General features: G+C 43.5%; 1 protein-coding gene and 1 pseudogene across 1 annotated transcript; both read left to right on the forward strand.

Annotated features, from left to right (window-relative positions):
• Positions 1-128: 128 nt before the first annotated feature.
• Positions 129-10,546, forward strand: LOC115104747 (signal recognition particle 19 kDa protein-like; annotated as a pseudogene).
• A 2,456-nt stretch (positions 10,547-13,002) lies between these two features.
• On the forward strand, positions 13,003-19,468 carry c3ar1 (C3a anaphylatoxin chemotactic receptor). Its single transcript, XM_029628499.2, has 2 exons — positions 13,003-13,082; positions 17,205-19,468. Exons 1-2 carry the CDS (start codon positions 13,078-13,080, stop codon positions 18,292-18,294), a joined length of 1,095 nt encoding a protein of 364 aa, XP_029484359.1. The 5' UTR covers positions 13,003-13,077; the 3' UTR covers positions 18,295-19,468.
• Positions 19,469-26,924: the final 7,456 nt, after the last annotated feature.

A 26,924-nucleotide genomic window follows, 5' to 3' on the forward strand; every position in this document is an offset into this window, starting at 1 on the left:
CTTTAAACATTGTCCAATTACAGCAAGAATAAACTAACTTCCGGTGGGCTGACCAATCACAGAACTACAGATCAGCAAATTAAATCGCATGGTAAACAGGTAGTTGTCTCCAGGTGCATTTTGAGAAGATGTCTCCGTTAAGTGATAATCCATCAGAGAAAGGTAGGTAATATATGTGACAAACAATTTTAACTTGGGTCAAATGTTTTGGGTAGCCTTCCACAAGCTTCCCACAATAAGATGTGCATTTTGGCCCATTCCTCTTGACAGAGCTGGTGTAACTGAGTCAGGTTTGTAGGCCTTGCTCACACATACTTTTTCAGTTCTGCCCACATATTTTCTATAGGATTTAGGTCAGGGCTTTGTAATGGCCACTCTAATACCATGATGTTGTCCTTAAGCCATTTTGCCACAACTTTGGAAGTATGGTCATTGTCCATTTGGAAGGCCCATTTATGACCAAGCTTTAACTTCCTGACTGATGTCTTGAGATGTTGCTTCAATATATCCACATAATTTTCCTTTTTCAGGATGTCATCTATTTTGTGAAGTGCACCAGTCCCTCCTGCAGCAAAGCACCCCCACAACATGATGCTGCCACCCTGTGCTTCATGGTTGTGGTGGTGTTCTTTGGCTTGCAAGCCTCACCCTTTTTCCTCCAAACATGACAATGGTCATTGTAGTGTCTTAACACTTAGTACTTATTTATGTAATAAGAAAGACTGAATACTAGCAATTGAACTGGAGCTTCACATTTACTCAAACTAGTTAGTGCCAGAATAACATAGAACAACAATGCGCATGACTAAGGGTGCTCCATCCTTAAAGGGGACATCAGTAATTAACAGAACATAACAGTCATTATGGCCAAACAGTTCTATTTTTGTTTTCCATCAGACCAGAGGACATTTCTCCAAAAAGTACAATATTTGTCCCCATGTGCAGTTGCAAACCGTAATCTTTTTTTTAATGGCGGTTTTTGAGCAGTGGCTTCTTCTTTGCTGAGCGGCCTTTCAGGTTGTCGATATAGGGCTCGTTTTACTGTGGATGTAGTTACTTTTGTACAGGTTTCCTCTAGCATCTTCACAAGGTCCTTTGCTGTTGTTTTTTGTGTTTATTTCACATTTATTTAACCAGATAGGCTAGTTGAGAACAAGTTCTCATTTGCAACTGCGACCTGGCCAAGCTAAAGCATAGCAATTCGACACAAAACACAGTTACACATGGAATAAACAAAACAGTCAATAATACAGTAGAACAAAAAAAACAAAGTCTATATACAGTGAGTGCAAATGAGTTAAGATAAGGGAGGTAAGTTACGGCAATAAATAGGCCATGGTGGCGAAGTAACTTCAAAATAGCAATTTAACACTGGAATGGTAGATGTGCAGAAGATGAATGTGCAAGTAGAGATACTGGGGTGCAAAGGACCAAGATAAATAAATACAGTATGGGGATGAGATAGATGGGCTATGTACAGGTGCAGTGATCTGTGAGCTGCTCTGACAGCTGGTGCTTAAAGCTAGTGAGGGAGATACGAGTCTCCAGCTTCAGAGATTTTTGCAGTTCTTTCCATTCATTGGCAGCAGAGAACTGGAAGGAAAGATGACCAAAGGAGGAATTGGCTTTGGGGGTGACCAATGAGATATACCTGCTGGAGTGCGTGCTATTAGTGGGTGCTGCTATGGTGACCAGTGAGCTGAGATAAGGCAGGGTTTTACCTAGCATAAGGCGGGGCTTTACCTTTTTAGATAACCTGTAGCCAGTGGGTTTGGTGAAGAGTATGGCCAACCAACAAGAGCGTACAGGTCGCAATGGTGGGTAGTGTATGGGGCTTTGGTGACAAAACGGATGGCACTGTGATCGACTGCATCCAGTTTGTTGAGTAGAGAGTTGGAGGCTGTTTTATAGATGACATCACCGAAGTCGAGGATCGGTAGGATGGTCATTTTTACAAGGGTATGTTTGGCAGCATGAGTGAAGGATGCTTTGTTGCGATATAGGAAGCCAATTCTAGATTTAATTTTGGATTGGAGATGCTTAATGTGAGTCTGGAAGGAGAGTTTACAGTCTAGCCAGACACCTAGGTATTTGTAGTTGTCCACGCATTCTTTGTCAGAGCCGTCCAGAGTAGAGGTCGACCAATTTATGATTTTTCAACGCTGATACCGATACCGATTATTGAAGGACAAAAAAAGCAGATACCGATTTTATTTTTAATAAATATATATATATATATATATATACACACACACACACACATTTTTGTAATAATGACAATTGCAACAATACTGAATGAACAATGAACACTTATTTTAACTTTATATAATACATATTATGGGCTTTTGGATGGGTGTTCTTAAGGTGATTACACAGGTTGCTGGTATTTTTTTTATTTAGCCATTGCTGAACCCATGCTTACATCTTTATCACAAATAAGACACCTTGCTTTCCCTGGTGCCAATTCCATGTAATAGTTCCACACTGGTGCTCTGCTTTTCTCTGCCATCTGTAAAACACACACACACACACAGCTCTGAAGTGTCAATGATACTGAAGAGTCTGCTTAGGAGACATACTCTCAACTGTTTGAATAAATTAACTATGATGAATGTTGAAAACAAAAACTGTAATTTCTATATGCAGGAAATCCTATTTTAATAATGGGCATGGTAAGAATTGACTACCAAAGTGCGAGTCATAATGCCCATGACACCTTCTAGCAAAATCTGAAAAGCTGTTCCTTCATTCATTTATTCCATAGGATATTTTTAGATTCACTTAAAATAAAGTCTGTGTTTCGTGTAGGCTTACACGACCTTGCCAATTTTATAACTGTGTAGATATCCATAGGACAAGGTAACTCTGATCAATATTGGCTAAATATAAGCAAACATTTGGATTTATGAAAATATGTTGACAAACGTTACCTTATCCTAGTGAGATTTACACAGGTATCAAAACGGGAATGTGCTGATTGACAGAGTCTAAAGCCTTGGCCAGGTCGATGAAGACTGCTGCACAGTAATGTCTCTTAACGATTGCGGATATGATGTCGTTTAGTTTCTTAACTGCCTGTGTATAGTTTTTCCTAACTTCCCTGAAAAGTGGGGCTATTCGATGCTAATGCAGAGCGCCACAGGATGTTTTTGTGCTGGTCAAGGGCAGACAGGTCTGGAGTGAACCAAGGACTATATCTATTCCTAGTTCTACATTTTTGGAATGGGGCATGCTTTTTAAGATGGTGAGGAAGGTACTCTTGAAAGAATAGCTAGGCATCATCTACTGACATGATGCGATCAATGTCATTCCAGGATACCCCGGCCAGGTCGATTAGAAAGGCCTGCTCGCAGAAGTGTTTTAGGGAGCGTTTGACAGTGATGAGGGGTGGTCGTTTGGTCGCAGACCCATTACGGATGCAGGCAATGAGGCAGTAATGGCTGAGATCTTGATTGAAAACGGCAGAGGTGTATTTGGAGGGCGAGTTAGTTAGGATGACATCTATGAGGGTGCCCGTGTTTACGGATTTGGAGTTGTACCTGGTAGGTTCATTGATCATTTGTGTGAGCTTGAGGGTATCAAGCTTGGACTGTAGGCTGGCCGGGGTGTTAAGCATGTCCCAGTTTAGGTCACCTAGTAGCACGAGCTCAGATGACAGATGGGGGGCAATCAATTCACATATGGTATCGAGGGCACAGCTGGGGGCAGAGGGTGGTCTATAGCAAGCGGCAACAGTGAGAGACTTGTTTCTGGAAAGGTGAAGTTTTAGAAGTAGAAGCTCGAATTGTTTGGGTATAGACTTGGATAGTAATACAGAACTCTGCAGGCTATCTTTGCAGTAGATTGTAACACCGCCCCCTTTGGCAGTTCTATCTTGGCAGAAAATGTTATAGTTTGCAATGGAGTTTTCAGGGTTTTTGGTGGTTTTCCTAAGCCAGGATTCAGACACGGCTAAGACATCCGGGTTGGCAGAGTGTGCTAAAGCAGTGAGTAAAACAAACTTAGGGAGTAGGCTTCTAATGTTAACATGCATGAAACCAAGGCTTTTACGATTACAGAAGTCAACAAATTAGATCACCTGGGGAGTGGGAGTGGAGCTAGGCACTGCAGGTCCTGGATTAACCTCTACATCACCAGAGGAGAAGTAGGATAAGGGTACGGCTAAATGCTATACGAACTGGCCGTCTAGCATGTTCGGAACAGAGTAAAAGCAGCATGTTTCTGGCCACAATAGCATAGATTCAAGGCATAATGTACAAACAAAGGTAAGGTAGGATGAGAGTACATTGGAGGTAAACCTAGGCATTGAGTAATGAGAGAGATATAGCCTCTAGAGACGTTTAAACCAGGTGATGTCATCGCATATGTAGGAAGTGAAACAACATGGTTGCTTAAGGCATATTGAGCAGGGCTACCAAAATCCTAATTGAGTTGATGTAAACTTCTGACCCACTGGGAATGTGATTAAAGAAATAAAAGCTGAAATAAATCACTCTACTGTTCTGACATTTCACATTCTTAAAATAAAGTAAAGACGAGGATTTTTTACTAGGATTTAAATATCAGGAATTGTGACACTGAGTGTAAATGTATTTGGCTAAGGTGTATGTAAACTTCTGACTTCAACTGTATTTATCAATATGGTCAACTCCTACTAAAGCACTAGGTCCACCCTTTACTACTCCTTCCTGTGACTCAATTAATTCAAACACCTGATTAACACCAGTGTCCGGCACAGATTCCATCCCTGTACATAGTTCTTGCCTCACCACCTTACCATCCCTGCCTACTCCTTCCTTTAGCTGCATAACACGATCGCCTAGGCCTATATCAGCAGTCTCGTATTTCTATAGCCACTTAAGCCGATTGGCACTAATCCTTTCTGTGTTTTCTGTAGCAGTTGACCATTGCGGCCTCACAACCACAGACTACATGTAACCACACCAGCCAGGACCTCCACAGCTGGATTCTTCACCTGCAGGAGCGTCTGGGACCAGCCACCCGTACACTTTTGTGGAGAAAGTCTCCACCAGTGGCTGGGCCTGGCTCGGCCTGTGCTACCAGGCCCACCCATGGTTGCGCCGCTGCCCAGTCATGTAAAATCCATAGATTAGCGCCTCATTTATTTATTTCAATTGACTGATTTCTTTATATGAACTGTGACTTTGTAAAATCGTTAATTGTTGCATGCTGCGTTTGTTCTTGTTCAGTTTGTGACGAAACAAGCAAGTGTAGAGAATCATTGTACCGTCTAAACCACTGCGAAATATAGCATAGGAATAGCAGACCAAACAGATCTACTGCTTCTTAGACTTGCTATCAATTAGAATGACAGATCGACAACACATTTCTGTGAATTTGGTTGGATCGCCCAAAAATTGATATATTGCAGCTTTTAAAGAAATGTGGATATTATTTCTGCCAAGAACAACAGTAAATAACATGCATACCCTCCAGATCATTTGAAAGTACTTCTTTGCACACCACTGTGGCACAAAAACCATCATGCCTCCACATGGCTAAACTGATGGAGAAGGTGTAGGAGCAGGTGGGTCAGCAGGTGAAGCTGCAGGCAGGGGTTTTGCTGGGGGTCCAATAGAACTGGTGCCCTTAAGTCTTAGCTTAGCTACTGATGGAGAAGCCACAGCTGTTGGGAGTTTATCAGTGGTGGCATTGGTCTAGCCAACCTTGCTTCTGTCCCCATCCCGAAATGATTGTGACGCATTAGACACCTTATTTGTGGACTGAACTTTGCATAAATGCAGAGAAACTAAGTAGGAAAAAATGACACGATTTAACATTCAAAAAATAAGATATCTCACACTTTGGATCACAGCAGAAGTAGGCCTAGTTGCACCCATGTACCCCTCAGTCCCTCGAACGAAGTGGCTTTGATAAGCATGACCAAAATTGGCATCCTGTAATTATCACTCCGGCGTACTTTATTGTGTGAGCAGAAGCACTGTCGGGAAAGCATTGGACGAAGCCCTTCTCTAAGTCACACCAAGCTCCCATGCTTGGCTTTTATACTCCAATTCTAGCTGCTCTTGGTATTGTAAACCATTTTGACCATTTATGCCACTTGGGAAGTCGAGGACAAAGATCTGGAAATAATTGCCAGTAGCATTGCAGAGTTTTAGTAATTTGCAAAACATTGTCTTGGAAATTGTGAGTTTCACTTATGTTATGTGTTTGTGGAACTAGTAATGGTAATTACTCGAGTCCACTTCAACAGAGCAGCACGGAGTAGTTCTTTAAACTCTATTCCTGCCTGGTCGATGGATGGACGGTCTATACGGTTGTTACTAGGAGCTAATAGACAATGTCTGGGACAAGGCCTTGTAACACAGTTCACAAACATCTGTCTCCAGGAGTGGACATGAAGCCAAGGAGGGTAGCATGACCTGTGAGACCAGCTCGGTTTTGCATGTGCACAATATCATCCACCACCAGGACAAACTTAAGGAAAGTGTTTTTGTAACACTAATTCATTTTTGTTTTATTTTGGAAATGATCCATATCCTAAAATGATCATGGTAAATGAAGACTGGGCAGTAGGTGTTACTGTAAAATGAATAATAAGGGGAAATAAAAACTAAACTTGTAAACCAGAGAAGATGCAATACAGAAGAGAGCGTCCTTATTTCAGTATGTGTTATTTTTTAGTGTTTATACAGTTATGCAAATGAACCACTCCTCACCTCTTTACCAGAGATCTGTCTCAGCCAGCGGGTTTTGTGGCGCTTGGGGCCAGTTGATAGCGCTGTAACGGGAACCATACACGTACAGAAAGTCTGGCATGACTGAAAGATGAAATGTCATTAATATGATTTGATAGGTGACTAGTGAGGGGGATTACTTTACTTTACCTTACTAAACTCAGCAAGAAAAGGAACGTCCTCTGTGTCAACTGCGTTTATTTTCAGCAAACTTAACGTGTAAATATTTGTATGACAATAAGATTCAACTACTGAGACAAACTGAACAAGTTCCACAGACATGTGACTAACAGAAATTGGTCCGATGATGCTGTGAGACACTGCCCCAGGCCATGACAGACCTTCCACCTCCAAATCTATCCCGCTCCAGAGTACAGGCCTCGGTCTAATGCTCATTCCTTTGACGATAAACACGAATCCAACCATCACCCTTGGTGAAACAAAACCACGACTCATCAGTGAAGTGCACATTTTGCCAGTCCTGTCTGGTTCAGCGACGGTGGGTTTGTTGCCGGTGATGTCTGGTGAAGACCTGCCTTACAACAGGCCTACAAGCCCTCAGTCCAGCCTCTCTCAGCCTATTGTGGACAGTCTGAGCACTGATGGAGGGATTGTGCGCTCCTGGTGTAACTCGGGCAGTTGTTGTTGCCATCCTGTACCTGTCCCGCAGGTGTGATGTTCGGATGTACCGATCCTGTACAGGTGTTACACGTGGTCTGCCACTGCGAGGACGATCAGCTGTCCATCCTGTTTCCCTGTAGCGCTGTCTGAGGCATCTCACAGTACGGACATTGCAATTTATTGCCCTGGCCACAGCTGCAGTCCTCATGCCTCCTTGCAGCATGCCTAAGGCACGTTCACGCAGATGAGCAGGGACCCTGGAAATCTTTCTTTTGGTGTTTTTCAGTCAGTAGAAAGGCCTCTTTAGTGTCCCATGTTTTCCTAACTGTGACCATAATTGCCTACCGTCTGTAAGCTGTTAGTGTCTTAACGACTGTTCCACAGGTGCATGTTCATTAATTGTTTATGGTTCATTGAACAAGCATGGGAAACAGTGTTTAAACCCTTTACAATGCTGGGTTTAGAACAGAACAGGACCATTGTATGTATTTTTTACAAAATGTAGGCCTATACACTTTGAATAGTCAAATAACAAAGAAACAAACTATTGATAACTGTTTACTTGAACACGGAGTAAAACACTAAATTTAAGTGACTTGGATAGCCATTGAATGCAGTGGGATCCTCATCTCATTTGAGTGTTGGATTTAGGCTTGGGGTCAGTTTGTATTGAATGCAATCAATTCAGGAATATAAATTATATTCCAATGCAATAATTGAAGAGGTAGGATAAAGCAATGAGGATTGTCTCTGAATGGATCAAGTTGAAGTTTGATTGACCAAGGTGTGTGTGTGTGTAAATGTCCATTGGCTCATTTCTCTGGTTGAGGGGATATGACGCCACTCCCTTTTTACCTGTAGGCCTATCGGATGAGAGCATTCTGTAGGAAATGCTACCCAGCCATTGGAAGGGAGGTTGAAAAGAGCACAAGTAAAAACAACCATTATTTTATAAAGTGTAAAACTGATCAAGTGTATTTCATTGTCCTTTCTTAGGCCTTCTAGTAAGACAACAGACAAATAGTCACTTGTAAAAAATAATCTTGTCACAAAAAATATATCAATGTTATTTGTCAGGCCAAGCGATTTACCTGCTGCATTTTTTTTGGCACGTCAAGGCTGGCCTTGGGCTGATTTGAAATGTGTAACGGTGCATCAATTACCATCACCATTAGGTTAATCTAGGTCGTTAACAGGTATGCCAGTCGATCATTTTTTACTTCGTCTTTGTTTATATTTTATTTCACACTAGAAGCAAATGGGGTAAGCAAAAAAATATATAATTATTTTGTCTTTACAACTGATGTTCAACACAACAGTACATGTATTTATTGTTTGGGAATTACTATAACATGCAGGACTAAATGCATGTCTATAACACAGTCCCCCTCCAAAACTACCCATATTTGGTTAGTGGAGACCCTGCTGAGTATTTCCCACCCTGCTTTTGCTGAGACAGGTAGAAAAGTTCTCTTTCTACAATCCAATAAGTGTCCCATATATGTGTATTGCATTGCAGTGAAAGGAGTGGGTGGAGTAAGGAGTCACCAGTACTCTGTATTAAACCCGTTGCCCAGCACAAGAGACCCATTTAAGTTTCGCAGACTGAGTAATTCCAATAACAGTTGTATTTTTATTAAAATTATATTTCTATCAATATAGCTTACACAATAGCTTTCAACATCCCAGTATTTGTATAAACTTTCAAAATAATTGGTGGTGTAAAAAATAAAATGCGTACAACTATCATTTTTTTTCTTCCAGAGGTGGTTGCATATGCTGTGAAAGACCATTGTACTGCACTAGCGTGAAAAACAAAAAATGGATATTCCCAAAGTTAACATGTCTTTGCAGGAGGACTCTTATTTTGGAGGAAATAAATCTGCTATCATGCTGCCAGCATAATATCCTGCTGCTAGGAGAAATGTAATCATTTTCTCATCTTTCTTTTGCAGGTTTATCTGCATATACCCTTCCTATGTAAACAGAAAGAAGACCCTTGCAGAGGGGAGACGGATACCCGCTGAAAAGGTCATACCAAACCTGCAGGATTCTTTTTATTTGTTTGGTTCAATACATGGTGGACCACTTGCTTTTGCAGATATATCCTGGTGAATGGGTACACACACCCACCACTGGTCTACCACAAACTCTTTCTGAAACAGATTTATTTATTTTTGTAGTTTGTCACACGAGTATTGAGGGACATGTCTGACATGTTGGTTTTCATCTCTGTCTCCCCAACCAGGCAGTGGAGAACCCTACTTGTGCTGAGATCCGTCATGTGTTGACAGTAGGGGGGGCAAATGTTCTTATGGAGATAATGGATTGCATACGTTTGTTCTTTTACATGCTTTAAAGAAGAGGGTAACTCGCCTCATTCAGTACCATTGTGTAGCAGTAGCTCCAACCTAGGTGAATCCACAACAGCCATTTTCCATTGTCAAACATTGAGTTATTTAGCAGACGCTCTTATCCAGAGCGACTTACAGTAGTGAGTGCATATATTTTCGTACTGGTCCCCTGTGGGAATCGAACCCACAACCCTGGCAAGCGCCATGCTCTACCCACTGAGCTACACGGGACCAAATGTAATCATAGTAGGTTAAGGTATGGCGTTGCACAATTTATACGTCTCTCATTGTTATTTTACTTATCTATCACAGAACGAGATGTACTCTAGAGAGTGGAACAGGGATGTGACTTTCGGAGGAAGAGTGCGTGTACAGCTGAAGCAGGAGGATGGAACTCTCTGCTCAGACAAGTTTGCATCACATGAGTGCTTGTTTGTGAAGGGGAGAAGCAATGACCTATGGCTGAAGTTAGTCAAATGGGAAGCAATGCAGTTAGTTTTACCATCAACTGCTTTATGTTATTTCAAAGGATTCTCCTCTCTGATCCATGTTTGAAAGTTCTGCACTACGGTCCTTCTCTAACAATGCCCTCCTACATGTTACACATTCCAGTTTGTGGATGCAACACATTTGTGTAAAACACACTTTAGTACTACAGCTTTATTATCCTGTCTGAATGTTCCCGAAGGTAAATACGTGATGATCTACTGTGCTGAGATGATCCCCAAACTGAAGACCCGGATCGGTGGCAGACTCTGGCTCTCAGCAAGGGGAGGGCAGCAGGAAAAGCAAGAAAAAGAGGAAGTAGCCAAACAAAGTCACAGTAACAATTACTAAGGAAGGAAGTATTTCGCAAGGAACTGGTACAGTGGCAGAAAGAATGAAAGAAGATTAATTTATGTGATGTCATTTTGTATAGGCCTACATGTGACGTTTATGCCATCAGTCACATATAATTGTAAAAATAAATATTTTAGGGACACGGTGCATTCGGAACGTATTCAGACCCCTGGACTTTACAGCCTTATTCAAAAAAAAAAAATCCCCTCATCAATGAACACACAATACACCTGAATGACAATGCAAAAACAGGTTGTTAGACATTTTTTCAAATGTATATATATTTTTTTAAAGTACAACTTTTACCTAAGTATTCAGACCCTTTACTCTGTACTTTGTTGAAACATCTTTGGCAGCGATTACAGCCTCGAGTCTTCTTTGACATGACACCACAAGCTTGGCACACGTGTATTTGTGGAGTTTCTCATTCTTCTCTGCAGATCCGCTCAAGCTCGTTCAGGTTGGATGGGGAACTACGCTGCACAGCTATTTTCAGGTCTCTCCAGAGATATTTGATCGGGTTCAAGTCCGGGCTCTGGCAGTGCCACTCAAGGACATTCAGAGACTTCTCCCAAAGCCACTCCTGTGATGTTTTGGCTGTGTGCTTAGGGTCGTTGTCCTGTTGGAAGGTGAACCTTCGCCCCAGTTTGAGGTCTTGAGCGCTCTGGAACAGGTTTTCTTCAAGGATCTCTCTGTACTTTGCTCCGTTCATCTTTGCCTCGAACCTGACTAGTCTCCCAGTCCCTGCCGCTGAAAAACATCCCCACAGCATGATGCTGCCACCACCATGCTTCACCGTAGTGATGGTGCTAGGTTTCTTCCAGATGTCACATCTGGAAGAAACCTAGCACCATCACTGGCATTCAGGCCAAGGAGTTCAATCTTGGTTTCATCAGACCAGAGAATCTTGTTTCTGGTCTGAGTGGAAAACTCCAAGCGGGCTGTCATGTGCCTTTTATTGAGGAGTGGCTTCTGTTTTGCCACTACCATAAAGGCCTGATTGGTGGAGTGCTACAGAGATGGGAGAACCTTCCAGAAGGACAACCATCTCCACAGAGGAACTCTGGAGCTCACCTCCCTGACCAAAGCCCTTCTTCCTCGATTGTTTAGTTTGGTCGGGCGGCCAGCTTTAAGAAGTGTCTTGGTGGTTCCAAACCTCTTCCATTTAAGAATGAAGGAAGCCACTGTGTTCTTAGGAACCTTCAATTTTGAAGAAATTTTTTGGTACCCTTCCCCATATCTGTGCCTCAACACAATCCTGTCTCGGAGCTCTGAGGACAATTCCTTCGACCTCATGGCTTTGTTTTGCTCTGACATGCACTGTCAACTGTGGGACCTTATTTGGACAGGTGTGTGCCTTTCTAAATCATGTCCAATCAACTGAATTTACCACAGGTGTACTCCAAGCTGTAGAAACATCTCAAGGATGATCAATGGAAAGAGGATGTACCTGGGAAGTATGAGTATTTGTAGATGAAAAATGCATATTTGGCATACATTAATGTCATAAATAGACAAGATATTGAGTTTCTTAAACTAAGGTGCAGACGGAACCGGGCAAATAGAGGTGGCTAGTCTTGCAAATGTATGATGAGTAATTTGTGTAGGTAGGAGGCGTATGTACTGGCCCAGACAATGTTACAGTAATTGAGATATGGCTAAATTAAACTATAGTATAGAGCAAGCAAGCTTGATTAACCAAACCAGTAATCTTTCTGATGATACCAAAAGATAACTTCACTTTGCACAGACAAATGATTGAATATGATCTTTCCAGGATAGCTTTTCATTATTTAGAACTCAGAGGAATCTTGTGGATGTGACTTGTTTCATTTAATTCCCACCGATTTAAGATTCTGGCACTTTTTTTTATATATATATTTTTTACAATATTTCTTATTCTTACTTGTGAATACAATAAAGTTAGATTTTTTTTTTTACATTTAAAAAATAATTTGTTTATCTGGAACCATTCAGAACATTTGTCTTCATTAATTAGTGTAATAAAATCAAATTGGTATCATCAGCAAAGAGAATGGGAAGTACGGAACACAGCAGCACGGACCTTGATATAGATGAGGAATAACAAAATTCCAATTACCAAACCCTGTGGCACTCCACAGGATATCTTGGCCCTGGTAGATGCGCACCTGTTTGCATGAACAAATTGCTCTCTATCATAAACATAACTATATAACTAATCATATGTGTAATCATGAAAACCTTAATGCAATTTAGAAAGTAATATTTAATGATCAACCGTGTCAAATGCTTTGGATGTACTGTAGGTCTATAAGTCTACGCATAGCCATCGTTTCAGCTTTCATTTGATGACAGCAGAGTTTATTCCAATAATGTGCAAGAGATGTATCTGTGGTTAGAATTGGGGGGGAATTGCTTTGGTAAGGATTTGCCTACTGTATATATCGGATGTTGTTGGATAGATGGTATCAACAGCTGCTGATGTAGTTTCCTGTGGGTTTGCCTCAGTTCTCTCTTGTGGTTAAAAACTGAAAACAACATTTAGAAAGGAAAGCTCAAAGATGGGGTAAGTTTGATTTGTATTTTCAGTAGAATTGTAGGTGAACTTTTGTGTAGTACCTGTTTAAGTTATTTACTTGTGGATGGAAGATACTGTGATAGACCATAGCTTAGCATTAAATTGTAAATGCCTTTACCAGCAGCTTTGTGGCGTTGTGAGAAGAAATGTACTCTTCAGTTACTAATTATGCAAACTAACAAACAACATTCTGACTACATTGTAGTCACCAGCCTAGTCTCAGAACATTTCATATTATTCTGTACGTAAATCCGAGACACCTCATTTGGAATAATATGGTACGTTTGGTATGGTTGCATAAGACAGATGGTTACTTAAGGCAAAATCAAAAGTAGGGTGGATGGGCTGGCGTATAACACGAACAGCTTGATCATTTTAGCTAGTTAGCAACTTTTCAACTACTTGCTACACTACATTTGTATTTATTATGTATCCCCATTTAGTCACCAGCCTAGGCTCAGAGCATTTCGTATTATTCTGTACGTAAATCCTTGGGTCCAGCAAAATTAAGGCAGTTTATAAAATGTTTAAAACATTACAATACATTCACAGATTTCACAACACACTGTGTGTCCTCATGCCCCTACTCCACCACTACCACATATCTACAGTACTAAATCCATGTGTGTGTGTGTCTCTGTGTGTGTGTGTGTTTGTGTGTGTGGAGTGCATAGTACATCGTGTGTGTTTGGTAATGTCTGTGCCTATGTTTGTGTTGCTTCACAAGGTGTTTTTTTAATCTGTTTTTTTAAAATCTAAATGCATTGCTTGCATCAGTTACTTGATGTGGAATGGAGTTACATGTAGTCATGGCTCTATGTAGTACTCTGCGCCTCCAGTCCAGTCTGTTCTGGACTTGGGGACTGTGAAGAGACCTCTTGTGGCATGTCTTGTTGGGTATGCATGGGTGCCCAAGCTGTGAGCCAGTAGTTTAGGCAGACAGCTCAGTTCATTCAACATGTCAATACCTCCTCCACTTTGAGCCAGATGATATTGACATGCATATTATTAATATTAGCTCTGTGTACATCCAATGGCCAGCCGTGCTGACATGTTCTGAGCCAATTGCAATTTTCCTAAGTCCTTTTTTTGTGGCACCAGACTTCTCCCCATCTTAGCTACTACTGTATCAATATGTTTTGACCATGACAGTTTACAATCTAAGCAGTTTAGTCATCTCAACTTGCTCAATTTCCACATGATTTATTACAAGATTTAGTTGAGGTTTAGTAAATGTTTTGTCCCAAATACAATGCTTTTAGTTTTAGAAATACTTTGGGCTAACTTATTCCTTGCCGCCAACTCTGAAACTAACTGCAGCTCTTTAAGTGTTGCAGTCATTCAGTCGCTGTTGTAGCTGACGTGTATAGTGTTGCGTCATCAGCATACATAGACACTCCGGCATTACTCCATCAGTGGTGTGTCGTTTCCCCAGCTAAACTGGGGAAATCCTGATTCTACCTGGATTATGTTTGAGAGGATTCCATTAAAGAACCCTCTGTGTTCTGTTAGACAAGGATCTCTTTATCCACATTATAGCAGGAGGTGGAAAGCCATAACACATACGTTTTTCCAGCAGCAGACTATGATCGATAATGTCAAAAGCTGTAGTGAAGTCTAACAAGACAGCCCCCGCAATCATTTTATAATTTCTCTCACCACAGACCAGCAAATATTCTTTACATTAACATATGAATCACTGCTACATGTCCAAAAGTATGTGGACTCCTGCTCGTCGAACATCTCATTCCAAAAATATGGGCATTAATTTGGAGTTGGTCCACCCTTTTGCTGCTATAACAGCCTCCGCTCTTCTGGGAAGGCTATTCACTAGATGTTGGAACGTTGCTGCGGGGACTTGCTTCCATTCAGCCATGAGCATTAGTGAGGTTGTGCACTGATGTTGGGGTGATTAGGCCTGGCTCGCAGTCAGTGTTCCAATTAGTCCCAAAGGTGTTCGATGTGGTTGAGGTCAGGGCTCTGTGCAGGCCAGTCAAGTTCTTCCACACCGATCTCAACAACCCATTTCTGTATGGACTTTGCTTTGTGCTCTGGGGCATTGTCATGCTGTAACAGGAAAGGGCCTTGCCCAAACTGTTGCCATGGAGATGGAAGCCCAGAATCATCCAGAATGGCATTGTATGCTGTAGCATTAAGATTTCACTTCACTGGAACTAAGGGGCTAGCCTGAACCGTTCCTGTAGGTTCATGCTCTACAACATCCGCAGAGTACGACGCTGCCTCACACAGGAAGCGGCGCAGGTCCTAATCCAGGCACTTGTCATCTCCCGTCTGGATTACTGCAACTCGCTGTTGGCTGGGCTCCCTGCCTGTGCCATTAAACCCCTACAACTCATCCAGAACGCCGCAGCCCGTCTGGTGTTCAACCTTCCCAAGTTCTCTCACATCACCCCGCTCCTCCGCTCTCTCCACTGGCTTCCAGTTGAAGCTCGCATCCGCTACAAGACCATGGTGCTTGCCTACGGAGCTGTGAGGGGAACGGCACCTCAGTACCTCCAGGCTCTGATCAGGCCCTACACCCAAACAAGGGCACTGCGTTCATCCACCTCTGGCCTGCTCGCCTCCCTACCACTGAGGAAGTACAGTTCCCGCTCAGCCCAGTCAAAACTGTTCGCTGCTCTGGCCCCCCAATGGTGGAACAAACTCCCTCACGACGCCAGGACAGCGGAGTCAATCACCACCTTCCGGAGACACCTGAAACCCCACCTCTTTAAGGAATACCTAGGATAGGATAAAGTAATCCCTCTCACCCCCTTAAAAGATTTAGATGCACTACTGTTCCACTGGATGTCATAAGGTGAATGCACCAATTTGTAAGTCGCTCTGGATAAGAGCGTCTGCTAAATGACTTAAATGTAAATGTAAATGAAAAACAGCCCCAGACCATTATTACTTCACCACCCAACTTTACAGTTGGCACTATGCATTGGGGCAGGGTAGCATTCTCCTGGCATCTGCCTAAGCCAGATTTGTCAGTCGGACTGCCATATGGTGAAGCGTGATTCATTACATTTACATTTACATTTAAGTCATTTAGCAGACGCTCTTATCCAGAGCGACATCACTCCAGAGAACGTGTTTCCACTGCTCCACAGTTCAATGGTGGTGAGCTTTACACAACTTCATGTGGAGATGTTGTTTTCTACCTTCACCACATGAGGGGGCGGCCTGTCAGGAGGTCCAGGACCCAGTTGCACAGGATGGGATTCAGAGCCATGGCACCAAGCTTAATGATGAGTTTGGAGCGTACTATGGTGTTGAAGGCTGAGCTATAGTCAATGAATGGCATTATTACGTAGGTATTCCTCTTGTCCAGATGGAATAGGGCAGTGTGGAGTGTAAATGCAACTGTATCGTCTGTGGATCTATTGGGGCGGTAAGAAAATTGAAGTGGGTCTTCTAGGGTGTCAGGTAAGGTAGAGGCGATGTGATATGATCCTTAGCTAGCCTTTCAAAGCACTTCATGATGACAGATGTGAGTGCTATGGGGCGATAGTAATTTAGTTCAGTTACCTTTGCTTTCTTGCGTACAGGAACCATGGTGGACATCTTGAAGTAAGTGGGGACAACAGACTGGGATAGGGAGAGATTGAATATGTCTGTAAACACACTAACACTGGTTTTATCCTCAAAGCGGGCGAAAAATGTGTTAAAACCGTTTTAGCTAATCCTTCCCTTAAGCCTAACCTTAAACCTTTAACCTAAGTCCTAAACTTAACCCTGACCCCTAACTAACGTTGGCGAGCCAGCTAAAGTTAGCCACCTAGCTAGAATTCGTAACATAACATGTTTTGCAAATTCGTAACATATAATGCAAATTGTAGTTGGAACATATAAAATGGGTGCTGGACATCCATAAATTAATTTGTAACATAAATGGATTTTTCAGATTTACTTATAGAATAATACGAAATGCTCTAATACCAGGATGTAGTTACACATGCCATATAGAAAGTTTCCATCAATCATGAATGGTTATTTGACGTCAATGCCAATCCTCAATGCCATGAAACATTACATTAGAACATAGATTGTGTTTTAATGATTAAGTCAGAATATGAGTGACATTCTGTGTCAATTTCTCCATAGGGACAACATGGATTTCTCAGAGCATTATGGGAATGTCTTAGAGAATTATGTCACAGAAGCTTATGGGGAGTTTGACTTGTATTATGACCCGTTACATGAAACCTCTCTGTCAGAACAAGGGCATCGATCCATATGGGTGCTGTCCATAGTTCTCTGCAGCATTGCCTGTGTCCTCGGTATCACAGGCAATGCCTTTGTCATCTGGATAGCTGGAGTGAAGATGAAGAGGACAGTCAACACTGTCTGGTTTGTAAACCTGGCTGCAGCAGACCTTCTCTGCTGTGTCTCCATACCCTTCTCCATAGCTGACATCATACTGAACTCTCACTGGCCTTATGGAGAGGCTATGTGTAAGATTCTTCCGTCCATGGTCGTACTCAACATGTTCGCCAGTGTTTTCACACTGGTTCTCATCAGCCTGGACCGCTTTGCCCTGGTCATCCTGCCTGTCTGGGCCCAGAACCACCGGAGCATCACCCTGGCCTGGCTGCTCTGTGGTCTGGTCTGGGTCCTGGCCCTGCTCCTCAGCCTCCCCTCTATGATCTACAGAGAAATTGTAGTCCATGATGATATGAACATAACACTGTGCATCTATAACCACCTACAAGACAAAACTGAGGGCAATCAGTCGGCTATCAAAGCCACCCACGTCACCAGGCTTATACTTGGCTTCCTCATCCCCCTACTGGTCATCGCTGTCTGCTACCTGCTGATCGGTAGGAGGGTGAGCAGCGGCCGCTTTAAATCCCAGAGGGCCTTCCAGATAATTTTGGTTGTGGTGACGGCATTCTTTGTGTGTTGGCTGCCTTATCATGTCATTGGACTGGTGATCGAGTATGGCAAGGAAGCCTCCCAGGTCATGGCCAGGGCTCTAGACCCCCTGGCCATCTCTCTGGCTTACGTCAACAGCTGTCTCAACCCTGTCCTGTATGTGTTCATGGGTCAGGACTTCAAGGAGAGGGTCAGGGTTTCTCTACGTAAAATATTTGAGAAGGTCTTCAGTGAGGATGTGACTCTGCGTTCCTCTGTGTACTCCAAGGGACAGTCACATCTCTCACGGGCCACCAACTCGTCTGAGGCTCAGGTCTGAGTCAGAAATGTCTCAGACCTAAAATGAGTAATCTGATATATAAAACATTTTATAAGCAATTAAGAAATTAGACTTTGACAGTAACAAAATAGGTTTTAAAGTTCAGTCCATCCATGCCTGATTTGAAATGTTACATGTATGGTTTGGTGTAAAGCTGTTGGGTTTTTGTTTGAAATTTGTCCTATATACTCTCATCTATTACACTTCTGTTTTTCTTATCAGTGTAGTTATAATGGGGTGTGGAGGAAGGAAGTACCACCACTGTAGATTACTCTGAAGACATACCAAATGAAAAAAGTTTTAGTCACCCACCCATCTTACACCTTCATGTAGCACTACATCTATCATTTAAAAAAACAAACCAATAAATATCAACTGGGGCTGGTTGGTGTAGTTGGTCTCCCGAGTGGTGCAGTGGTCTAAGGCTCTAAGGTTCGAATCTAGGCTGTATCACATCCGGCTGTGATTGGAAGTCTCATAGGGCGCAATTGGCCCAGCATCGTCTGGGTTTGGCCGGGGTAGGCTGTCATTGTAAATAAGAATTTGTTCTTAACTGACTTACCTAGTTAAAGGTTAAATAAAAGTCTCTAGATATGCACCACAATGTGGTTAAGAGCTTCGAGAAGCACCATAATTAAACTTGACTAACCCCATATGCTGCCAGTGTAGTTGTCCGTGGAACTGAATATATTGAAATGTTCATTTTCATGTGTCAGAACAATCAGAATACCCTTTTGCTGACAGGCCTACTCAGAGCTATGTCCTGTTATGTGTATGTGATGACTTTCATTGGGTGGGATGGAGTTTAATTGGGACAGGAGGAAGTGAACTATTAGCTGATCCTCTGCTGGGAAACTGAAACTTATATTTCACACTGAGTTCCCTTTTTATCTTCCCTGTGTTACATTCCTCCTAATGGAGGTAGGAGCTATATAAATAGGATGACGAGAATGAACAAATCCCCTCAGACCACAACAATGTGAAAGTACACTTAAGGGAATGTCCGTTCCAGTAATTATCTTTCTGTATTCAAACTTGGAATCTGCCTTCTATGTCCTGTATGACTATCATTGGCCAATGCTGTAGTGTATTGATGTGGACAATAATTACACTTAAATGTTATACCATCCATCTGTTGCATATTTTATCAAATAAATCTATTCTATTTTGATCAGTAGCTGTGTCCTTGGTCATTGATAATGTATGATGTCATACTTCAGAAAGAGTCACATGCTGTATACCAGAGATAATGTTTATTCTTATTCAGTCATTTTTTTCATTACATCTAACTGAAAGCAAGAAAACAGCATTAATCCTTTACATAGCATACCTCGCACGTCAATGGAGGAAAAAACACCTTAAATCCATTGACGTTGTGGTCTTTCAAAGCACACTTCTAAAACAGTACAAAGAAATCCGGATACACCCAAATAATGAACCTTTCAATACGGAAAAACACATTTCCTACGGCATCGAAATCATCTATTGTAACACCAATATATAAATCACCAGACCAATATGACGTGAGCAACTACAGACCAATCAGTATCCTCCCTGTCTTCTCCAAGGTTGCAGAGAAAGTGGTTATGGAACAGCTAACAGCCCACTTGAATGTGGTTAGTTTTCCCCTTCACCCCATGCAGTTTAGGTCACTCTACAGACTCTACAGAAAATGTATATTGCTATCTCCTAAAGATGATCAAGGCCAAGCTGGACAAACGAGGTGTTGTAGGTGCAGTTCTCCACCTCAGAAAAGCCTTTGACACTGTTAGCCACAACATCCTCTCCAAGCTATCCATCTTCATCTCAAGTGCTTTGATTAAAAAAGCATGTACTTCTCCACAAAACTAAACGGACAGGTGTACCCAGACATACTCATCCACAGAAAAAAAATCTAAGCAGACAAGAGTTTTTAAAAATCTTGGCATTATCCTATACTTTAAACTTTTTAAAGAACACATAAAAAATATGTCCACAGAATCAGATACTGTATATTCTCTGAAATGTTTTGAATTCACTCTACACAGGCAGCCAAGATGTATTTACATGCAATGATCTTCTCTCACCTGTCCTATTGTATCACCAGCTGGTCAACAACACCATAGTACCCTCTGTTGGATTTGACATTTTGAACATTGACATATTGAAGACATGATAGATCAGACGCATAGTATATTTATTAAGGAGTGAGATCTGTAGAAAGACAGAGTGGCTGTGGAATGTGCTGGGTGGATGGGAGGAGATCAAAGGATTGCTATAGGGGAGGCAGATGGACATCTGTGGACTAGGTGAAGGAGGGGTTGAGGTCAGGAGGTGAGGTCAGATCCCCTGAAGGGAGTAATATAGGTTTACTACCCTCTTCCTGTGGAACCATAAGATGTAAGGATTGGAGAGAAGGAGTGTCTTAAGTGGGATATATATATATCTGTGATGGGAGAAATGTTGGGTTGTCTGAATTACAACTGTACAGAACTTTTGAGAAGAATTAAACTTGGTTAAAGCTTCTCTAGTGTCCGTGAGTTATTTACTCTGAAAAATATGAGCCTAACAGAAGGCGGCGTCGGCAGGATTCACCACGATTTGTAGTCAGACCAAAGAGTCCAGATCAGTGGAGCAGCGCTGGCAAGAAACAAGGTATGCTAGTTCCTACATGTATATCTGTTTCCACTCATTTTGACATCTTGGGGAGATGAGGATCGTTGGCTGAACTAATTATGGGATACGGACCTGGAGAGCCTAAGTTGAATTCTGTAGGCCCATTGTGTAATGACCGATCTTAGCTTTATTATAAATGGTAAGGCCCGGAAGGTAAACTCTTACAGGCTGGTACCTGTAGTGTAAGTCGTAGGGGGTAAATCCCTAGTAGGTTGGTTCCTGCTAGTACTATAAAGTCAATAGTAAACCCGTGGGTTAATACCTGTGATTACTATAAATATAGGGTGAGTCCCAGAAGGTAAGCCCGGGTAGGCTGGAACCTGCGAAGGGTAAGTCCTAGGGGGTAAATTCCGGCAGTGTTGGTTCCCTGCATAACCTATGACTGGGTGAGAGCCTAGTTGTAGTAGCCATAAAAGTGTGTGTGTGAATGGGAGGTTAGTTGTGTGACCTGTTGGGGTACTGAACCATGGACAATTATGTGGAAATATGAAGACAAGTGTGAATAATTTTGGTGATGTCTGTTATCAATAATAGGGATATTGGAGGAGATATGGCACAAAGCCATTAAGAAATCGTATTCTCCAGTAATAACTTTGCAGATTCTATGGTATCGGTTCTAATACAAAGTAGTAAGTGCCGTGACCAATTAATTATTATCCGGGGAAGTGTGTAGTGCTATCTTAGCACATAGTTAATAAAAGGTGTGTATTTTAGACGGGAGTGAAGACATCTAAAATACCCTGAACACCATTGGGAGTGTTTAGGGATTAATAACTATTGATATGGTGACAGACGGACCGGACCCGTTACTCCCTGTAATATAGTGAACGGCTGTTTTTGGTGGAAGAAGGTGAGGACCAAAGCTCAGCGTGGTAAGTGTTCATGTTTTTTAATAAAGTAATGAACACGAAACAAAACAATAAACGTCAAACAGAAACAGTCCCGTGTGACACAGACACTAACACGGAAAATAAACACCCACAACTCAAAAGTGAAACCAGGCTACCTAAGTATGATTCTCAATCAGGGACAACGATTGACAGCTGCCTCTGATTAAGAACCATACCAGGCCGAACACAGCAATCCCAAATCAATAGAAAAAAGACCATAGACAACCCACCCAACTCACGCTCTGACCATACTAAAACAAAGACATAATAAAAGAACTAAGGTCAGAACGTGACATATAGAGCTAGCAGTGTTTAATAAAGCCATAGAGGTGCTGAAAGAAGCGCCCAAGCAATCTACCAATTCGGCTGGAATATGGGATAAATTTAGCAAATTAGATAAAATTGGACAACATTTTCCCGCTAACGGAGAATTCAAATCTAATAAAGAATCCAGGGAGGCAATTATGACTTGGCCTAAAAACATAAAACCAGAATCAAAAGCTCAATATACTAGCGTTTTGATATCAGCATTATCAACAAAAAAATGCATCACGATAAACCCAGAATGAGTACCAGTATGCTGCCACAGAAGTACTGGGAACAGGAGTGTATTGATAGAATTTGCACTTCTGCTTTGATGGCAGGTTTGAACCCTGTGATCCAAACGATAATTGCGGGTCTCTGTTCGATCGATAAGTGGTTCATCGAGATTACAGAGATCACGTTTTACCTAACTTTTAGTAGAGTACCGATGGGATTTACAAATAGTCCCACTTGGTATCATGGGAGCCTTGCTTCTGCTCCTTGCTTCTGAAGCTAGCTGTTTGTAAAGCTCTGTTGCACTCTTCTCTTGGAAGTGGGAACGCAAGATACATCTAAGTGTGGGAAGAGTTAGCTGGGGTTTACCTTCCAAGTAGCTGCGTAGCTGTGAGCCTGGAGAAATAGCCCTGACTACTGCGTCTACTATTTCTACCTCAGGATATCCTCTGTTAAGTCCATTTTCAATCTGATGGGCAAGGCTGGAAAAAATCAGTTTTTCTTTTTGGCCCGGTTCACCTATCTGCAGAGAGGAGGAGATACTGTCGCATCCGCGCTTCGGTCTGCAGGTTGTATAACTTTTTCATTACATTTCATTACATTTCATTATAGTACAACGGTCTGATTTGTCTAATCTTAGCAATTTCTTCTTAGCTAGCTACATAGTCGTCGTTGTATCAAAGATAATTGCGTAATTATCGTATTTCGTCGTCTCCTATCTGCCCAACACGTTCACCGTCTACCGTAGCACTGTAGTAACTATCACACTCAACTGAACGACTTGATTAGTGTAGTGTTAGCTAGCTACATAGTTGTCTTTGCTGTCTTCGTATCCAAGATAATTGTGTAGTTTAGAGTGTGGAGTCTTAGAGTGATAATTGCGTTATTATCGTATTTCGTCGTCGTCCTATCTGCCTAGCAGCTAGCCAGCTAGCATACGTTCACCGGCTACCGTAGCACTGTAGTAACTATCACACTCAACTGAACGACTTGATTAGTGTAGTATTAGCTAGCTACATAGTTGTCTTTGCTGTCTTCGTATCCAAGATAATTGTGTAGTTAGAGTGTGTAGTCTTAGAGTGATTATCTTAATTTACCGAGGTTAGCTAGCTAGCTATTTTGTCGTCCTTAACGTAGGAGACACTCCTAGCTAGCCAATAGCCAGCCAACGTCTACTGAATAGAACTTTCGCATTCCGGGTCGCATTCCGCTTCGCTCCACAGGTAGTATCACATTTTCATTTCATTTCATTACAGTCCCAACGGTGTGATTTGTTTGATCGTAGCTAGCTACATAGCTAGCTACATAGCCGTCTTTGTTTCAAAGATAATTGTGTAGTCTAGAGCGATTTTCTAGGTTAGCTAGCCAGCTATTGTCGTTCTCCTAACGCAACGTAACGTAACCAACACTGCTAGCTAGCCAGCTAGCCCCGAAAAGCAGCATTGTAGAAACTTCACACTCAACGGAATGACTTGATTAGGTAGTGTCAACAACGCAGCTAGCCTACCTCAGCAGTACTGTATCATTTTAATCATTTTAGTCAATTAGATTCTTGCTACGTAAGCTTAACTTTCTGAACATTCGAGACGTGTAGTCCACTTGTCATTCCAATCTCCTCTGCATTAGCGTAGCCTCTTCTCTAGCCTGTCAACTATGTGTCTGTCTATCCCTGTTCTCTCCTCTCTGCACAGACCATACAAACGCTCCACACCGCATGGCCGCGGCCACCATAATCTGGTGGTACCAGCGCGCACGACCCACGTGGAGTTCCAGGTCTCCGGTAGCCTCTGGAACTGCCGATCTGCGGCCAACAAGGCAGAGTTCATCTCAGCCTATGCCTCCCTCCAGTCCCTCGACTTCTTGGCTCTGACGGAAACATGGATCACCACAGACAACACCGCTACTCCTACTGCTCTCTCTTCGTCCGCCCACGTGCTCGCACACCCCGAGAGCTTCTGGTCAGCGGGGTGGTGGCACCGGGATCCTCATCTCTCCCAAGTGGTCATTCTCTCTTTCTCCCCTTACCCATCTGTCTATCGCCTCCTTTGAATTCCATGCTGTCACAGTTACCAGCCCTTTCAAGCTTAACATCCTTATCATTTATCGCCCTCCAGGTTCCCTCGGAGAGTTCATCAATGAGCTTGATGCCTTGATAAGCTCCTTTCCTGAGGACGGCTCACCTCTCACAGTTCTGGGCGACTTTAACCTCCCCACGTCTACCTTTGACTCATTCCTCTCTGCCTCCTTCTTTCCACTCCTCTCCTCTTTTGACCTCACCCTCTCACCTTCCCCCTACTCACAAGGCAGGCAATACGCTCGACCTCATCTTTACTAGATGCTGTTCCTCCACTAACCTCATTGCAACTCCTCCAAGTCTCCGACCACTACCTTGTATCCTTTTCCCTCTCGCTCTCATCCAACACTTCCCACACTGCCCCTACTCGGATGGTATCGCGCCGTCCCAACCTTCGCTCTCTCTCCCCCGCTACTCTCTCCTCTTCCATCCTATCATCTCTTCCCTCTGCTCAAACCTTCTCCAACCTATCTCCTGATTCTGCCTCCTCAACCCTCCTCTCCTCCCTTTCTGCATCCTTTGACTCTCTATGTCCCCTATCCTCCAGGCCGGCTCGGTCCTCCCCTCCCGCTCCGTGGCTCGACGACTCATTGCGAGCTCACAGAACAGGGCTCCGGGCAGCCGAGCGGAAATGGAGGAAAACTCGCCTCCCTGCGGACCTGGCATCCTTTCACTCCCTCCTCTCTACATTTTCCTCCTCTGTCTCTGCTGCTAAAGCCACTTTCTACCACTCTAAATTCCAAGCATCTGCCTCTAACCCTAGGAAGCTCTTTGCCACCTTCTCCTCCCTCTTGAATCCTCCTCCCCTCCCCCTCCTCCCTCTCTGCAGATGACTTCGTCAACCATTTTGAAAAGAAGGTCGACGACATCCGATCCTCGTTTGCTAAGTCAAACGACACCGCTGGTTCTGCTCACACTGCCCTACCCTGTGCTCTGACCTCTTTCTCCCTCTCTCTCCAGATGACATCTCGCGTCTTGTGACGGCCGACCGCCCAACAACCTGCCCGCTTGACCCTATCCCCTCCTCTCTTCTCCAGACCATCTCCGGTGACCTTCTCCCTTACCTCACCTCGCTCATCAACTCATCCCTGACCGCTGGCTACGTCCCTCCCGTCTTCAAGAGAGCGAGAGTTGCACCCCTTCTGAAAAAACCTACACTCGATCCCTCCGATGTCAACAACTACAGACCAGTATCCCTTCTTTCTTTTCTCTCCAAAACTCTTGAACGTGCCGTCCTTGGCCAGCTCTCCCGCTATCTCTCTCAGAATGACCTTCTTGATCCAAATCAGTCAGGTTTCAAGACTAGTCATTCAACTGAGACTGCTCTTCTCTGTATCACGGAGGCGCTCCGCACTGCTAAAGCTAACTCTCTCTCCTCTGCTCTCATCCTTCTAGACCTATCGGCTGCCTTCGATACTGTGAACCATCAGATCCTCCTCTCCACCCTCTCCGAGTTGGGCATCTCTCGCGGCCCACGCTTGGATTGCGTCCTACCTGACAGGTCGCTCCTACCAGGTGGCGTGGCGAGAATCCGTCTCCTCACCACGTGCTCTCACCACTGGTGTCCCCCAGGGCTCTGTTCTAGGCCCTCTCCTATTCTCGCTATACACCAAGTCACTTGGCTCTGTCATAACCTCACATGGTCTCTCCTATCGTTGCTATGCAGACGACACACAATTAATCTTCTCCTTTCCCCCTTCTGACGACCAGGTGGCGAATCGCATCTCTGCATGTCTGGCAGACATATCAGTGTGGATGACGGATCATCACCTCAAGCTGAACCTCGGCAAGACGGAGCTGCTCTTCCTCCCGGGGAAGGACTGCCCGTTCCATGATCTCGCCATCACGGTTGACAACTCCATTGTGTCCTCTTCCCAGAGCGCTAAGAACCTTGGCGTGATCCTGGACAACACCCTGTCGTTCTCAAATAACATCAAGGCGGTGGCCCGTTCCTGTAGGTTCATGCTCTACAACATCCGCAGAGTACGACCCCGCCTCACACAGGAAGCGGCGCAGGTCCTAATCCAGGCACTTGTCATCTCCCGTCTGGATTACTGCAACTCGCTGTTGGCTGGGCTCCCTGCCTGTGCCATTAAACCCCTACAACTCATCCAGAACGCCGCAGCCCGTCTGGTGTTCAACCTTCCCAAGTTCTCTCACGTCACCCCGCTCCTCCGCTCTCTCCACTGGCTTCCAGTTGAAGCTCGCATCCGCTACAAGACCATGGTGCTTGCCTACGGAGCTGTGAGGGGAACGGCATCTCAGTACCTCCAGGCTCTGATCAGGCCCTACACCCAAACAAGGGCACTGCGTTCATCCACCTCTGGCCTGCTCGCCTCCCTACCACTGAGGAAGTACAGTTCCCGCTCAGCCCAGTCAAAACTGTTCGCTGCTCTGGCCCCCCAATGGTGGAACAAACTCCCTCACGACGCCAGGACAGCGGAGTCAATCACCACCTTCCGGAGACACCTGAA

The sequence above is a fragment of the Oncorhynchus nerka genome, linkage group LG22 (genome assembly GCF_034236695.1).
Source record: "Oncorhynchus nerka isolate Pitt River linkage group LG22, Oner_Uvic_2.0, whole genome shotgun sequence".
In the NCBI taxonomy this organism is placed as follows: Eukaryota; Metazoa; Chordata; class Actinopteri; order Salmoniformes; family Salmonidae; genus Oncorhynchus; species Oncorhynchus nerka.